Consider the following 16,148-nt stretch of genomic DNA (forward strand, 5'->3'; position numbering starts at 1 on the left):
GCTATTCTATGATTCTATGAAGGAAAGAAGGCAGGCAAAGGCCTTCACCAGGCAGCCAGGCAGACATCTGTCAGGGATGCTTTAAGGTGGATTCCTGCAATAAGCAGGGGGTTGGACTCGATGGCCTCAGAGGCCCCTTCCAGCTCGATTCTCCCAGGAGTCTATGAGAGGGGAAGTCCCACCAGCCCCACGCAACAATGTGGCCCTGAGGCCTGAGCGATGCCCCCCAGCTCACCTGCACAGCCCCGCCTAGGAGGGCCGCCACAAGCCCCATAGCCATGCTCAGCGTCTGGGCTTCCACTGTGCCCCTGGGGCTGCAGGCGAGGCTCGCACAAGCCCGCTGGAGAGTCGCCGCCACAAATTCTACAACCTGCAGCACAAACAGAGGGAGAAACGCACCAAGGGAGATCAGCGCGTCGTTCCGCTGAAGACTGCCAAGAGCTGCGTTGACTCAAACAAACTGCCTACGGAGTACAACCGAGGGCTTGTTTATACAATCCAAACGCAGGGTTGCTACCCTGCGGTTACGACCCAAACTGTTCCAGGGCGGTCCAGCCACGCCGCCTTGCTACTACACAGGTCGCCGGGTTTCTCCAAGGAATGGTGGCACCACAGCAGCCCCAGAGAGGGAGCCAAGGGCCCCCGCCCTGCCCGCGGAATTGGCACCTTCTCCTTCAGCTGAGGTCAAGCCTGGATTCGCCCCTTGACCATGGAGGCAAGATCAAGGATTGCACGGACTCTGAGAACGGGCCCCGGTTCACAGCACTCGGAGACCACGAGCCACGTGCAGCGACTCTTGGGGCAGCAGCCCTGGAACAACGGGTAACGGGCTTGAGGTGCCGCCACCAAACCCTCGAGGCGCCTCGCTAAGACAAGGAGGCAGCGAGATGCAAGTTAAGAAGAGCCAGACCGGGCCAAGGTGGGCCCCTGTCGTCCAGGATCCGGCTTCCAACAGCAGCCGCCTGGATGCCTCCGGGACGGCCCAAAGGAGGACAGGAATCCCAGAGTTGTATGTCTCCTCTGAACGTGCAACTATACAGCTCCATGGCAGCAGGAGGAGGAGGAGGAGGAGGGATCAGGCCTCTGACACTTAAATCCCCCAAGCGTGTGACCTTTCGAGAGCCAACAGGTCTCCCCTCTGCCTCCTAGTGGGGAAAAGGGGAGGGGGCATCTAGCCTGGGCAAAACCACGGCTCCTTGCTTGCCTCGCAGACGTCTCCCCTTCCTCTGGCCCGACCTAGCCGCAAGCGTTTTCATCTTGGGTCCCAGCAAATTCTCCTGGCTGGGCCTGCCTGGCACCAGGAGTATCTGGAGGGCAAAGAGGGAGGCTGCTGGTGGCGGCATCAGCAGGGAGCGTTTTGGAACGAAGCCCCCAACCAGCCGCCTCCTGGAAAAACAATCCCCTCTGGGAGGGCTTTCCTGGGCAGGCTTTGCCTTTTCAGCGAACTCCCTAATTATCTGAGCAGGGATGGGGGGGGGAGCAGAGGAAGACGAGAGCTTTGTGCATTCCACAAGCCCGCTTCTGCAGGAGACAACTGGATCCTTTTGCACTCTGCTGCTTGCGGAAGGAACGCTTTGCACCCGAAACAGCCTCTCGACTGTGCTCGACAGGCGGAGGGGCCCTTCCCGCCCCCTGGATCTCCCGTGCTTCCCGGGTTTCCAAGCGAGCTTGACGTGAGCCCAGCCCCTTCTCTCCCCCGGCCTGCTGTCCGCCTGGCAGAACCGGCATGGCACTCAGGTGAGGGAGGGCTGGCTTCCCCCGGGGCCACCCAGGCTGTTTGCACCAAGAGCTCCGCCTGGGTTCGCCAGGGAAAGCCCCGGGCTTCTTCGACAGCGGCCTGGCCGCCCCCCCCCCCCCCGGCTTCCCGCCTGATCCTGGCTCTGCAGGAGAGGAGCGAAGACCCGGACAAACCTGGGCAATGTCTGTAAACAGCGCGTCCGAGATGCTCTCGCACAGCAGGGCCACCAGCTGCAGCACCCGCAGGCGCCTCTCCTGCTGCGCGATGGAGGGGCCGTGGCACTGCTGCAGGTCCAGAGGATTCGCGGGGGAGGCAGCGGCAGGCCCCTCTGGGGAAGCCCCTTGCCCGGCCACGTCGGTCAGCTCCTGCCGGGGGGGGGGGGGATGGGAATGGGAGAATCAAAGGCATCAACAGCATGTAGGACGTTTCCTGCAACTGCAACACAGCTCCGTAAAGGGTCTCTTGACAGAGCAGCCCACGGCCGACGCTGTGAGCTGCGATGGGGCAAGCGATGCCATTTTTAAAAAGTTGTTCATTTAATGCAAGGGCTCTGGGGGCCAACCCCCCCCGCTAACTCACCATGGGTCATGCCCCTGCCCCCCCCTTTTGCTGTAAAACAAGGGGTGCGTGCTTTCTTTTAAGGGAAGATCACACCCCCGGGGCTCTTCCTGAAACACAATCTCGCTTTCAAGCAAGGCACGGGCTGCCCACGCGGCCCTTTTTGTTTGTTTTAACAGGGCCACACCTGGGTTTCTTGCCACCATAGCAAATTGGGCGGCGGCGCTGCGTGGGGTGGAGCTGTACAAAAGCCCAGAAGGTCCGGCGAGGGCAGCAGACGCTGAACCCGTTCTAGAAAGCGGGCTGCCTCCTACGCCTTGGGCAAGCAAACTGCCTTGGGCAGAGGGATCGGCGAGATTGCCGGCGGGGTGGGGGCGCGCGTTCTGGATCTATTTAGAGAAGAGCACGGCAGCGGCCGAGATCCCCACGCCCCTGTGCCTGGGGCAAAAGGCTGGCCGCCTCTACCAAAGCCCCAGCTTCAGCCTGCAGGACAGCTTTCCCCATCCTGGTGCCCTCCGAACGTGCTGGACTACAATTCCCGTCATCCCAGCCACTACGGTCATGCTAGCCAGGGATGATGGGAGTTGTAGTCCAACACATTCGGAGGGCACCAGGTAAGGAAGGCTGACGTAGGGCAAACACACATCACGGCGCATTGAAAGGAAGGCAAGAGACAGAAGGGGGAAAAGTGGTGGCAGAAGTGGGACCGACCGGAGGGGGGGGGGGGGCGCAGATGGGGAGGATGGCCCAGTCTTACGGCAGCAACTTTTGGAAACCGGCGTGCGCGGAGCAGGCCTGGAGATGATTCCAAAGCTACTTAAAGCAGACTTTTAGGGAACATGACATGCTTTTCTTGTTATGCTCCCACCACCTTCTGGATGGGGCGGACTATGAGTTATTAAGTCAGCCTTCCTCAACCTGGGGCGCTCCAGATGTGTTGGACTGCACCTCCCAGAATGCCCCAGCCAGCTGGCTGGGGCATTCTGGGAGTTGTAGTCCAACACATCTGGAGTGCCCCAGGTTGAGGAAGGCTGTATTAAGTGATCCTGAAGGAAGTCAGGCCCGGTGGGGACACGGCACCTCCTCCGCAGGGGGTTGCCCACAGCTGCAAATCCCACCATTTGGCTTCTGCTGTTGTCACAACAGTCTTGGGGGGTGGGAACACAGGGCTTAACCCTTTCCCACACTTGGCACTCTGCTGCCGTCTGTTTTTAGAGTAGAGTAGACCCGGCCACACGAGGAAGCAGCCTCTGTGCTGAGAGCACAGTCCCTAAACAAGATCCCCAAAAAAGAGTTATTGCCCTTTGCACCCTGACCCAGATCACCCCAAACCAATGGGAAGAGGTGGGGGTTTTTTTGCCTTTTAATTGCCATGCAAGGAAAGATTTTATTTGGAGGGGGGGGGGGAGAGGAAAGCTAACCCTTCCCTCCCCAGCTGCAATGCCTCTTGAAAATTGCCCCCTGCAAGGCAGTTAAGCTGTGCGGGGAGTCTGGGTTCCATTGGCTCTAGTGGACACTCAAGGCTCCGGGGAACAGGCCTGGCTCCGGGCCCAGCAATGGCCCTGACTGCGACGGGGATGCCGGATGGCCTCCTACCTTTAAGCAGCGCAGGAAGAAATCTCCGGCTAAGCCGCTGCTCTGGCAGTGAGACAGCAGGTCCACCATCTGCTCCAGCTGCTGCTGCTCGGAAGAAACCTTCTGATAGAGAGACTCGTCTTCATCGCTGGCAAACCGGAGGACAAACACGGGGATTTTAGCATCAAGTTTTGCTCTGATGTGTTTATCATTTGTGATGTGGTCAGCTACCCTGGGAGGTTTCAAAACTGAAAGGCAGCACACGAGTTTTAATAAATAAATACAGTAAAGAGTGCTGGCGTGGCGGGATTGTTAGAAGATCTGCAAGATCCCAGTTTGAATCTCACCTCTGCCATAAACTCATGCTTCTCTCTCTCTCCCTCTCTGAACCTCAGATCATCTGCTACTTGGGGATAATCATACTGGCCTGCTTTAGAGGGTTGTTGTAAGGATTACAAGGGGGTTATGGGAAGTGCTTTCGACACTCTAACACAACCTTCCCCAACTTGGCACTCATCAGAAGTTTTGGGCTACACCTCCTATCAACGTGAGTGTCAATGGTCAGGAATGCTGGGAGTTGTAGTCCAAAACAGGCTGGGGAAGGCTGACTGAGACTGATGGTGCTCCACAAACAGGGTTCCCCTTCTCTTCCTACGGACAACGATCGGGACGCCAGCCACAAGCCCGATGGAAATGTTTTCCGTCAGCGGCGTTCAGACAGCAGTGCAGAGTTCTTGGGCTGGGAAGTGGCGCTCTGTGTTCTATGCACTTGCTGACTTCTCAGAGCCAGGCCTCCTCCTCCTCCTCCTCCTCCCGCGGCAGACTGGGTTGTGGTTTTTGGTTTCAGTTACCTGAGCCTTTGGCACAGAGCACTTTGAAAGTCAACAAACCACCATTGAGCCCACAAGAGCTCCGGGCTCTTATCTCTCCTCCATCTTGACGGGTCTGCTATTTCCTCCCAAGCCATCACTCCCCAACTCTTGGAGGTTCACAGAGTTTCATCACTTCACCTTGATGTCAACTTTCGTTCTCAGGAACACCCTCCTCTGCCGCCCTTCTGCACATTGGGGCGGGGGCTGCAGACCCATCGCGCAGCAGCATGTGGCTTCCTCAAAGGGCTGGGCAGCGGGACGAGGCCAAAGAGACGGCTGCACCGACGCTGAAGAGAACCGTCTCTTCGTGAAGGGCAAACGGTTCCTTCAAAACTTGCAAGTAACGCCGAGAATGCTTGGCTTCTAACTCACTGATGGAGCATCTTGGACGCCAGGAGTTCTCAGCATTAGTTGGGAGTTTTGAAGGAGTCATTTGCCCTTCAGAAAACGAAGATTCTCAAAACGTATCTAGAACCACGGGGATCTTTCATGCCTTGTTTTGGTTTCTACAGGGTTTTTTTTTTAAGTCCCCTTCGTTGTTTCCGCATCAGGCCAGTCTGCAACCACTTCCCCACCCACAGCACGCAGCAGCTGACAGACAACACAGACGCCATCCCCACAAGACCTCTTTCTCATTCTGCGATGAGCCCGGGGGGGGGGGGGGGGATGCCGACCTCTGCAAGCGCCCGAAACCCAAAGGCTTGTTCTCAAAACCCTTTTGCTCCGAGGACTGACGAGGCCGCACTTCCTGTCCCCCAAAGCTAGATGTTTCACAAACGCCAGATCCAAAAGAGTTACTTCCGGACGGGCCTCAGGAGTCTCTGAATATGCTGGAGCACCCCAAGCCCGTTTTGAGAGAAGGCCAGAGGCCGCCAAAAAGGCGCCCCCGGGAGATGAGCGGCCGCGGGGTGGGGCCTCGGCTGCTCTGGGGGGAGCATCCACCCCTCTGTAAGTGGACTCTGCAACACCGGCTGGCAGCCTCACAGGGCTCGGCAGCTACCTGGCGTTCCCCACCTGGCAGCCTCCGTGACGGTGGCCGTGGCCCCCCCTTCACTGGCCGCTTGAAACTGGCAGAGTGGGTGGGGCAAGCAGGAGGCTCCTCCCAGCCTCGCGAGCCCATCCAGGACATCCAGCGCCGCCCGTCGCTCACGCTTCTCTAAGAACCACAGCAGGATCTCCTGGCATGGGGTGCTGTAAGGAAGGAAGGAAGGGAGGAAGGAGAGCAGTAAGCCGTCGCCCTGAGAAAACACATCCTGGCAATCCGGTGGGGAAAGGGGGGCAGGAGGAGGAGAAGGAAGAGAAGAAACCCACGCCAATCTGAATGCTCCAGGGGTCAAAGAGAAAATGCAGGCAGCTCCAGAAGAGCCTGGAGGCTCCAAATTTGGCATTACGTGCTGGAATGGCTTTATCCTTTGCTGCTGCTGTTTTTATTCTTTCATCAGCTCCTTCAGGTAGGAAACCTGGTGTTCGGGTACGGCTGGGCAGCACCAAACACTGCCTCGGTTATCAGTAAGGCTCCAATAAGCCCACCCCCACCCCCACCCCTCCGGGCAGTAGGAAGCTGCCTGCCTGCCTGCCTGCCTCGCTCTTGAGGCTGATCCCCCGGCCAGGGAGATTGCTCCCATGACACAGAAAGTGGTACCAAGATCAGGAGGTGACCAGTTCGGAGGACCCCCACTCCAGGCACGCTGCTTACCGTAGGAAAGACACGTTCTGCTTGGCGAAACACCAGAGAGAGAAGATGACTCCCAGCACACGCTGCAACGAATCCATCAGTACAGCCAAGGGTTCACCGCCAACCACAAATACCTGTGAGGAGAGAGGAAACGCAAGGGGATGAGTGAAGGAAGGAAGGAAGACATGAATGCCTTGCTGACGAATCACGGAATAACAGAACAGGAGTGGGAACAAGAGTGTTATAATCCCTTGAGAATCACAGCTTTCCTTGATAATAATTTGAAAGCGGACATGTTTCTAGCCCTTACTGTTACTGAGCGGTGCTTGAAAGTGGGCAATGCAGCTGAAACCTCAAAAGCAGAGGCTCACGAAGGGTACCAGTGCCTGGCAGCGCTGATGCGCCACCTAGATGTTTCAGCCTCTCCACAGGACTAGTAGGGGCAGGATTATGCCAGGCAAGGAAAATACAGATGCAGATTTGCAAAACGTAAACAAGTCATGTAATTCAGCTTTTCTTCGAATATAATTTTGATGTATTTGTTATTTGCTGTGGCCCTGGGTAATGGTGCCTGCTCTCAAAACTGTGTGGACTAGCAACTTGGAATTGCCTTGGCCTTGTGAGCCGCTGGAACATTTAGCCTAAAGGAATGTGGCTGGAAACTTTCTTTGCCCACTCTCCAGGAAACCATCCAACATCTTAGACCAGAGGTGGGCAATTCTGATGGCCCTCTGGAAGTTTTGGCCTACAGATCCCATCATGCCTAGGGAGCTGGTGGGAGTTGTAGGCCAAAAAATCTGGAAGGCCGCAGGCTGCCCACGCCTGCCTTAGACCTTCGTGGCATCACTGGGCAGGCTCCCTGGTGGTGTAGTGTGGCTAGAGTGTCAGACTGGAAGTTGGGAAAATCCAACTCAAATTGGGTTCTCATCCCCACTCGGCCATGGAAACCCACTGGGTGACTTTGGGCCAGTCACAGTTTCTCAGCCCAGCCCACCTCACAGGGTTGTTGTTATTGTGAGGATAAAGTGCAGAGGAGGAAGAGGATTACGTACGCCGCCTTGGGTCCCTTGCAGGAAAAAAGGCGGGATATAAATGCAATAATAAATAAATAAATGTAGCTGCAGGCACCGATCTCAGCACTGTCATCAAGCTGCGTAGGACCAAAAGCAGACTTTAAGGAATCCTGAGTGGTACAGAACACTTCCCCAGGCACACTGGTACTGGGTGTCAAAAGGCAGATGATTCCGTGGGAAGGAGACTGCTCCAGTATGAAACACGCCTCTTGTTTCCACCTGGCCTAATCTCTCCTGGAGCCATTCTTTGTCAATAAGCCCCCTCATTTGTGCACATTTCCCTCATTTGTGCACATTCCCACCACCCTCTCGCCCCCCAGGTGACGGCCCAAGAGGAGTTTCCCAGCCTGGCACCCAACACGGCTCGCAAGGGAAAAGCCCGGGCCCCGTTTGCAAGCTCACGTCTGCCGTCTTCATCTCCCTCCTGTCAGGCTTGAGCCACTGCCATTAGCAAGGGATCCTCCCGGCACTCGAAGGCGTTTGCGGAAGCCACCGTGGCCACGGGGTGGCCTCTCGGGCCCGTTTCTGCTTGCCAGCTCGTTAAGAGCCGATCATTACCGCTCAAGACGCTGTCGAGCAATCCCAGCATTCAAGGGCTCAGACTGCCGCGGCGCCTGCCAAAGATCTCCTCCGTGCAGATTGCTGGCTCGGCTCGGCTCCCTGACTCACGGAGTTGTGCTGCCCTCAAACTTGGGGCTCTGCCCAAGGCAAAGCACCTGGGCCCTGCAGGAGAGAGGCTGCCTGGGCCGTTGCGCCCACCTCCGACAGCTCCAGCTAGCGGCTGACCACAGAGAGGTCACCCGCTTGCCCTTCATGCTTAAAAGGCAGCACAGCACAGACGCGGCAGTTTTCGCCTCCATCAGAACTGGATGCTCTGCTAACCCCTCTCCAAGAACAATGAGCAGGAGGCGCTTGGGGGGTGGGGGGGCGCTCGCTCTGCACCACTTCCTGCCGCTCAGGCGTTCGAGACAGCCCGTCCTCGGCCCCTGCAGACGCTGACTGGGCAGGTCAGGCAAAGGGGCTCCCTCCGGTCCCCTTCGCCCTGTCCCTTTCTGCTGATCTCTGCCACTTCCCCGTGCCCAGGCTAGAGCGTGCGAAGCTACGAGCAGGACAGCTGCTCCCCATTTTGGCCGCCCAAGCCCATCCGTCTACGTTAGATGGATGACTACCCCGCGCGGCAGCTTCCAAATGCGGGCTGACCACCGACCTCGCTTGGAAGGGTTTCCTAACGAATTAGGCTTCCAAAGTGCTGGGCTAGTAGCGCCATGTGAGAAGGGCTGTTACTCCTAGCGGAGCAGAGCGTGAAGGGCAAAGCTGAACACACACTTCAACAGCCTGTAGTCCTAAGCACGGATGTCGGAACGCCGGAGCATCAGGGAAGTCAGTTTCCCCCCTGCTTCAGAGTAAATGCTTTGACACACTGAGCAGGCAAGAAGCACGGGTGGAAAAAGAGGCCTGCAGCTGAAAGACCAGGCCGAACAGGGCAGAGCCGGAAGCCGGCAAAGGGAGACAGGAGCTGGGGGAGGAAGGCTCTTTTCCTCTGCCCTCTGTGCTAGGAGGTTGTGGCAGCAAGTCAACATCAGAGGGCTCAGGACAAAGCGTTCCCCAAAGATGGGAAGCTGACGAAAGGCCCCCAGTCAACCGGATTTGGGAAACGCCCCAAGGAAGAGCATCCTAAGGTGAAACATCCCTGGGTCTGAAGCACGGAGCGCCTGACCCACTCCAGGTGCACCATGGCTGCCTGTTCTTAGAAGGAAGATTCAGGAAGAGACAGGTGCACTATGAGTGTACCTGTCCTTGCTGTGGCTTAGACAGGTGGAAGTTCTCTTACACATTGTCCTTTCTATATTGTGCTAAGGGAACAATATTGGGTCAGATTTTAGAGAGACAAAAAAGGTCTGTCGGTCTGTTCATGCGACTGCAAACTATCCCCTTCGTAGACAAGAAAGGAAATAAATAAAATACAGCGTTTTCTAGCTGTTAGTTCTTCAAGGAGTACATGCGTGCCTTGTCAGGGAGATTTAGAACTTCCAGTCCTTGGGTGATTTGTTTTGATATCATCCTATATCTTTTGTTAAATGTTTGATTTGCGATGGTCGGAAACAGTATACAAATACAAATAAGCAAATCTGATTCTATACTGTCTGAAGCACCCGCGTGGGATACTGACTCTTCACCCACCAGCACCACCAAAGCCAGAAGGGACGCATGGCACTAAAGCAGCCTCCAAGGGAGGCGTTTGCCGTTCCAGGAAGAAAACAGGGCAGCCAGTTTTCTGCAGAAGGAGTTGATGGCCTGCTTTTGGAGTAAGGGCACGCGGCCATTTCCCGATCCACCCCAAGGTTTTGCTATCACTTCATGTACACGGCTCAATCCTAAATGCTTTAAGCCTGGATTCCAGAGAGAGGTTTTCTGGAGACCATTTTTCAGTGGCCTGAACGGAGTGGCCGTTTTCTGACATGCCGGCTTCCTGCTTACAATCCAGTTTTGGCAATCATGCAGATAAGGGGCACTTAAGAGGTTGTACCTTAAACACAGTTTCCACACACAAGCTGAGCTCCTCCTCTTTCACCAGCACCTTCCCTGCTGGCAGGTCGTCCAGAGATGTTTCTGAACCAAACAGAAAACGGAACCATCAAGATTCTGTAACTACAACCAATCACAGTAACATGCAAATGCACCACCACTTCATTCAATGCAATAATGCCCACGAATTACACAAAACAATCCGGAATTAGTTACTTTGAGATCTGCCCAGTTGAAATGGGCTACAAAGTGGAATTCCACCAGTCTTCTGTCAGGGTGGTGGTGGTGTTTTCACTGTGGGAATGAAATCACGGAGCAAACGATGCTAAGAAATGCAGCTACTGAACAAAATAAGGAACAGTAAGGTGCAATTTTGACAGCCCAAGATGGCGACAAAGAACACTGCCCCCTTCTCTGCCCCTCCAGCGGAGTTCTCTCTAGGTGTGTGCGAGAGAAGCAGCCCTTACCTGCCGCATCTAAGCATCGCCGGAGCGGCTCCAGCATGGGACGCAGCAGGTGCTTCTCTGCCTGCTCTGGGTGCTGCCTCGCCATGCTGAGGACGGTCGTGGTGGCGACTCGCTGGAACTGACGAGCTGCCAGCTTATCCTGAATGAGGAACAGCTGCAAAACCTGGAAGAGAAATTGTGCGTGTTTTCATTAAATAGTGAGTGAAGGGTAAAGAACCAACTCTCTTCTGATTGACAGCACCCTCCTCTTCTGGTCACCTGGAACCAGTTCTGGCACACCACAGGTGAGTTGCTATTTACAAGTCTGGGTTACGTTAAAGGAAGGCAATGGTCTGTACAGCAGAATGGGATCAGCTGCATCTCTAGGTCACCTATATCTTCTCATAGCAGGGTAGAAAATTGCTCCAAGCTGGACAGACTTTGAGGGTCTACACAATTCCCCACCTGGGAACAGACGTATGCCCCCCCCCATGCCATGTCTCACAGGAACCCAGAGCAACTGTCTAAGTGGGAAGGGGCAAAAGGCATACCTGTGGGCACACCTGTCGATAATAATCCTCCAAGGACAGAGACTGCTGAGGACAGGAGGACAGGATCTTGGCCACCATGTCGCACTTCTGCCAGTCGGCTGCTGCAGCTTCAGCACTGCTGCCTCCCGCTGCCCCGGCTTGAAAGCAGGAGAGACTCCAGGTTAGACTCCAGCATACTATAAAACAGTCCAATCTAGGCTCACTCTGGATTTTAATGCACTTCAATTTCCTGCTCTAACTTCCAGGGCAGATGTAGATAGGAAGGTCTCTTAAAGCAAGTCACCCCATAGGTCCCCAGAGCTCAGTAACATCTAGACTGAACTTGAGGAACGAGGGGGGTCAATCCCAGCCCTACGGTCAGGGACTGAAGCTGGGATCCTCTGTGTGCAAAGCAGCAGCAGCAGCTCTGCCACTGATCTATGACTGCGTAGGAGGAGGGAAATGCTTTATCAGACCCCATGGAACCTAGTAAGTAAAAAGCAAAAGGGAAGGGAAAGGTCCTCCATCAGCTGGCACAAAGCCAGTGAAGTGAAAAAAAATTACTGGACTAATTTTGGTATGAATATGCAAGCTTTCAAGTTTCACAGATCTCTTTGTCAGGCAGAAAAGTTAATGTCGAATCCTGTGAATTATGAAAACCTACGTATTCTTACATCAGCCTAGAATAGCCCATGGAAAAGGTGTAATTGTACATATTGCCCGTCTTCCAAGACCGACAGAGCAACCATCACCTACTGAACTCCAACAGTGAATCACAGAACTGCACAAGCCCAAAATAGTATTTGAGGAAATGGTCATAGAATTCCCAAGCCCTCAGACGCTGCACCTCTTCAGCAGCAAACATCTTCTCACACCAACCGCAGAGAAAGGGATGGGGGTATGCAGTTAGTGGCCACGCACTGCCACAGAGGACGGATGGCCCTGGGCTCAGATACTTTTAAAGTGGGGGACTAGACAATCCATGGAGGCGAAGGATTAATCCCTAACAAGCGGGTGCCGGCCATGACAGCTGTTGGGCAGCAGGTTCTACTTGGCTAAGTGAGCCTTCTGCATGACAGAACCTCCAGGAGACCTACGTAGAACCTCCTGCCTGGCTCAGAGGCGGCAGAACACTGAACACCAATTGCTGCTGCACAGGAGAGCTGCTGCCTTCAGGCTCTGCTTGACGGTTTCCCAGAAGCACCTGGCCGGCTGCAAAGGGAAGCAGGACACTGGGCTAGAAGGAGCTTTGGAGTGATCCAGAGGACTCTCGCTCACCTCCTGCTCCCTCCAGGATGCCACGGACCACAGCCTGGACCCCACTGGGCCTCATCAGCACCTCGGAGAGCAGCTGCCCACAGAGGCGCCGAAGCCAGGCAGGGGCCAGAGCCAGACGGCGCTCACCGTCCTGCCCGCTGGAACGGGAGCCCTGGAAGGACACAGAAGGAAGGGAGAAAACGTCACCATTGGATGAACTACCACAACCTGCCAGACAGCTCAGCAAAGGTCTTGGCCAGAGGGGCTTTTCTGTACCTGACACCAGGCAGCAATTGTGGGGGTGGGAAGGGAAGCAAAATCTCCTGCCGCTCAGTGGCATGAAGACAAGACAAAGGAGCAGCCGAAAGAGAAGCCCTTCCCCTCCCGTCCCCCCTCTTTAAGGGAGTCTCCAGGGAACCCTCGGAGTCAGGGTGCGGGGAACCCCTGGGCTGCTCAGTGCCACTTCTCCCATGCATCACTCCCGGTGCACGTATACTTTTTTTAAAACGCCAAGGAAAAAAGGGGCCACAAATGTCACTTCCTTTTGCTGTCAGGCAGGTCAGACGTGGGCCTAAGACTGTCTTCCCCAACCTGCTGCCCTCCAGATGTGCTGGACTGCAAGTCCCATCACGCAGCGCAAGAGATTTCCATAGAAGCGCCAAGGGAAGGAACGACTCAGGAAAGAACACCGCAAACCCAGGTCCTTGCAATACCTGCTTGGGTCCACCTTGAAGCAGCAGCAGCTCTCGGACCACCAGCGGCTGGTAAACTCTGCCCAGAAGGCCTCGCAGCGCCTCCTTGCAGCCGGCGCGCTCCTCTTCGGTAAGGCCCTGGGAAAAGGCCCCGTAAACTCTCTGGTTAATACAGCTCTGGCTCCCTCTACCGGGGCTTGTTAACGTGCGACCATCGCCCAGGACGCTCGGCCTTCATAATAAGCCGCCACACAGCGGAGCCGTGAATGGTCTCTCCCCAGAGCTTGTCTTGCTAAAAGGCCCCTGCGGGAGGCTGCCCATTTGGATGGAGAAACTGGGAGGGGTGGGGGGTGCGGCACGTTCCCCTTCTCCAGTTTTCCGCTAAACCAAATGCTCTTCTCCCCTTGGAGAAAAAGATATAGCGGGTCCCTTATCTTTTCCCTATGGAAGAGAGCGGTGGGAGATTTTCTGCATGCAAAGAGAAGGAACAGGGAGGGTTAAGCAACCAACACCCCCCCCCACCCCACCCCCAAATTCCTCCTCTCCTGAGCAAAGCCTAGTTTCAGTTAGGAAAAAACCAAAACATCAGGAGACTGTTTGTGGTCCCTGGGTAACATTGAATGTAGCCCTTTGGGGAACCCCGGGAGGCCAGATTTGAACCCGGAGCCCTGCTCCCCGTGAATGCAGGATGAGAACTCACCGCCAGCTCTTCCTGCGGCTTCGCTTCTTCACCCTTCCTCCTTGCTGGACAGAACCCAAGCTGACACAACCCAGCTAGGAGATCCCCAAGGTGGCGCGTGAGAACGAGGCCGCCCAGAGATGGGTGCCGAGCAATCTCCAGCAGGCCAGTGCAGGTGGCGTAAAGCTTGCGCGTGGCATCGGAAAGGCAGCCAGGGGAGACCACGTCTTGAACCAGGGCGCTGAACTCTGTCCTGCATCTCAGGGGAAGCCCGACTCCAGGCAGGAGATACGGGCAAAGGCCCAAGGTCACGACGAATTGCAAGGCGGCCTCCACGGTTTTCTCCTGGGCGATGCTGAGGGTGTCGGGGCTAAGTGGCGGTGCAGCCTCAGCGGTTTTGGGGTTCGGCCGGGGTGGGCGGTAAGCAGCTGCTAAGACAACCATGCACTGCTTCAGGCAGAGCAGCAACAGCAAGGCATGGCAGGTAAAACGCCAAGGCACCTCTGGGCAGGGGGCCAGCCACCGCGCCTGCTGGGAGACCGCCTCTCTCAACCGCCGCAATTCATCCCACTGCGGGTCCTGAGCAAACTTCTCCTCCAAAACGGCCAACTTGAAGTGTAAGGATTCCACCAGATCAGCATGCTTTGCTTCCTGGGGACGGCGGCCTGAATCTGTCCCTAAAAAGTAAGAGTATAAGGCGAAATATCATGATGGCCAAATACTAGTATCACGATGCCTCAGTCGCTGTGGAAAACGAGAGCAGCGTGCTCTCGCACTTCTCTCCTTTCCCGAAAAGACTCACGGTGACGACTTACAAGAAAATGGAAACATTCAAAATTTAAAATGGCTGAAAGCAACGATCCACTAAGATACAAATACCCCATAAAACGACTAAAACAGCTTTCCTCAACCTGGGGCGCTCCAGATGTGTTGGACTGCATCTCCCAGAATGCCCCAGCCAGCTGGGGCATTCTGGGAGTTGTAGTCCAACACATCTGGAGCGCCCCAGGTTGAGGAAGGCTGGACTAAAACATCAGTGGCAACTATAAAAATGTGAACAGATGCACCCTCTGGAAAAACCCTCCCTCGTGTGGTTCGGAAGGCGGAAAACGTAATAACTTTTAAAAACTTATCATTTTAAACACGCCTTCCCTGGACTGTATTTTATTCTGGTTTTATGTGCTTTTAAAGTTTTAATCTGGATTTTATGGTTTTAGTTATAAACTGCTCAGAGAGCTTAGGCTGTTGAACAGTATAAATACGTAATAAATAAATAATAAATAAAATAATAAATTAAAGAGCCCATCAAACACCTGGGAAGGGAGGACAAATCTTAACCTGGCATCGAAACAACGGCAGGCAGATGGTTGGCCAGTGTGGGGACGGAACGCCAAACTCACCAGGCCTTTGGTCTGGTTCAGCATGGCTCTTCTTACGTGCTTAAGTTGTCGGATTGCGGGGTTCAAGGGTGGTTCAGGCATGCATAGAATTGCAGGGCTGTTTTCTGTCTTAACATCCATCGGATTTGCGCCCTAGGTAGCCCAGCCTCCCACAACCTGTTGCCATCCATCCAAGTACTGCATTTTTATACTAAGCAACAGCCAGAGCGTCTCTGGGAGGTTTGCAAACATCAAAGCACTAAAAATGCAACAGAAGCCTTAAAATTAAAACAATTTTAAACAACCAGCAATAAGAGCTCCAGAACTCAAGCCTTAACATGCACATGCTGCCAGATGCCTGGGAGTAGAAGAAAGTCTTAACTTGGCATCAAGAAGGGGGGGGGGAATCTACACTACTGCTTTTAAAGCACTTTAAAGCGCTTTGAAAACGTTTTGAAACCTGTATATGCAGTGTGTCCTGGGCCCCAACAGTAGTCCAAACTGTTATAAAGCGCTTTGAAGCAGTAGTGTAGATCCACCCCCGCCATGTTGGAGCCAGGCAGAATTCTCCCGGGAGAGTGCTGCCCCAGTCAGGGGCCACCACGGAGGAGGCATTCTCCGGATGTGTTGGATTACAGTTCCCAAAATCCCCCAGCCTTCCTACCAATCTAAAGGTTGGGGAAGGCTGAGGCAGTCTATGAACTTAAAAGAAACCCTTAAAGCCTAAAACACGGTTGTTCTTCCGAGGCTCTGTCCTACTCCCATGACGGCAAGAGGCGGCTCGTTCTCAGGGCCGGTGCTACCATAGAGGCCATTCAGGCGGCCGCTTAGAGCGCCAAGCTAAGAGGGGCGCCGGGCACTGTGAGCTGGCCCGGCCCGAGGATTCAGCTGGGCCTGGGTGGACGAGATGGTGCCCCGCGCCCGCCCAGCTGAAGCAAAGCCAGGGACACTGGGGTGAAGGTGGGGTGGCTCCACATTTGGACTTGTGGAACGTGCCCGGAAGAGAGAGAGGGAGAGAGAGAATGTATGGGTGAATGGGGTGCATGCATGGGGTCTTTGAGTGGATGCATGTGTAGGGTGACCATATGAAAAGGAGGGCAGGGCTCCTGTATCTTTGACTGTTGTATTGAATAGGAAGTTTCAGCAGG

At 55.0% G+C, this 16,148-nt stretch overlaps 1 protein-coding gene across 1 annotated transcript in view; it reads right to left on the bottom strand.

Moving 5' to 3' along the window:
* The window catches only part of TANGO6 (transport and golgi organization 6 homolog), a 39,876-nt gene that overhangs the window by 22,806 nt on the left and 922 nt on the right, over positions 1 to 16,148 (bottom strand). Inside the window, exons 2-12 of the mRNA XM_063140965.1 lie at positions 13,643 to 14,298; positions 12,964 to 13,080; positions 12,272 to 12,422; positions 11,015 to 11,151; positions 10,485 to 10,647; positions 10,019 to 10,101; positions 6,440 to 6,552; positions 5,758 to 5,934; positions 3,893 to 4,019; positions 1,912 to 2,103; positions 236 to 370 (exon numbers count right to left, since the gene is read on the bottom strand). Coding sequence (XP_062997035.1) covers positions 236 to 370; positions 1,912 to 2,103; positions 3,893 to 4,019; positions 5,758 to 5,934; positions 6,440 to 6,552; positions 10,019 to 10,101; positions 10,485 to 10,647; positions 11,015 to 11,151; positions 12,272 to 12,422; positions 12,964 to 13,080; positions 13,643 to 14,298 — 2,051 coding nt within the window. The remainder of the gene's footprint in view (positions 1 to 235; positions 371 to 1,911; positions 2,104 to 3,892; positions 4,020 to 5,757; positions 5,935 to 6,439; positions 6,553 to 10,018; positions 10,102 to 10,484; positions 10,648 to 11,014; positions 11,152 to 12,271; positions 12,423 to 12,963; positions 13,081 to 13,642; positions 14,299 to 16,148) is intronic.

This window comes from Elgaria multicarinata, chromosome 14, assembly GCF_023053635.1.
Source record: "Elgaria multicarinata webbii isolate HBS135686 ecotype San Diego chromosome 14, rElgMul1.1.pri, whole genome shotgun sequence".
NCBI lineage: Eukaryota > Metazoa > Chordata > Lepidosauria > Squamata > Anguidae > Elgaria > Elgaria multicarinata.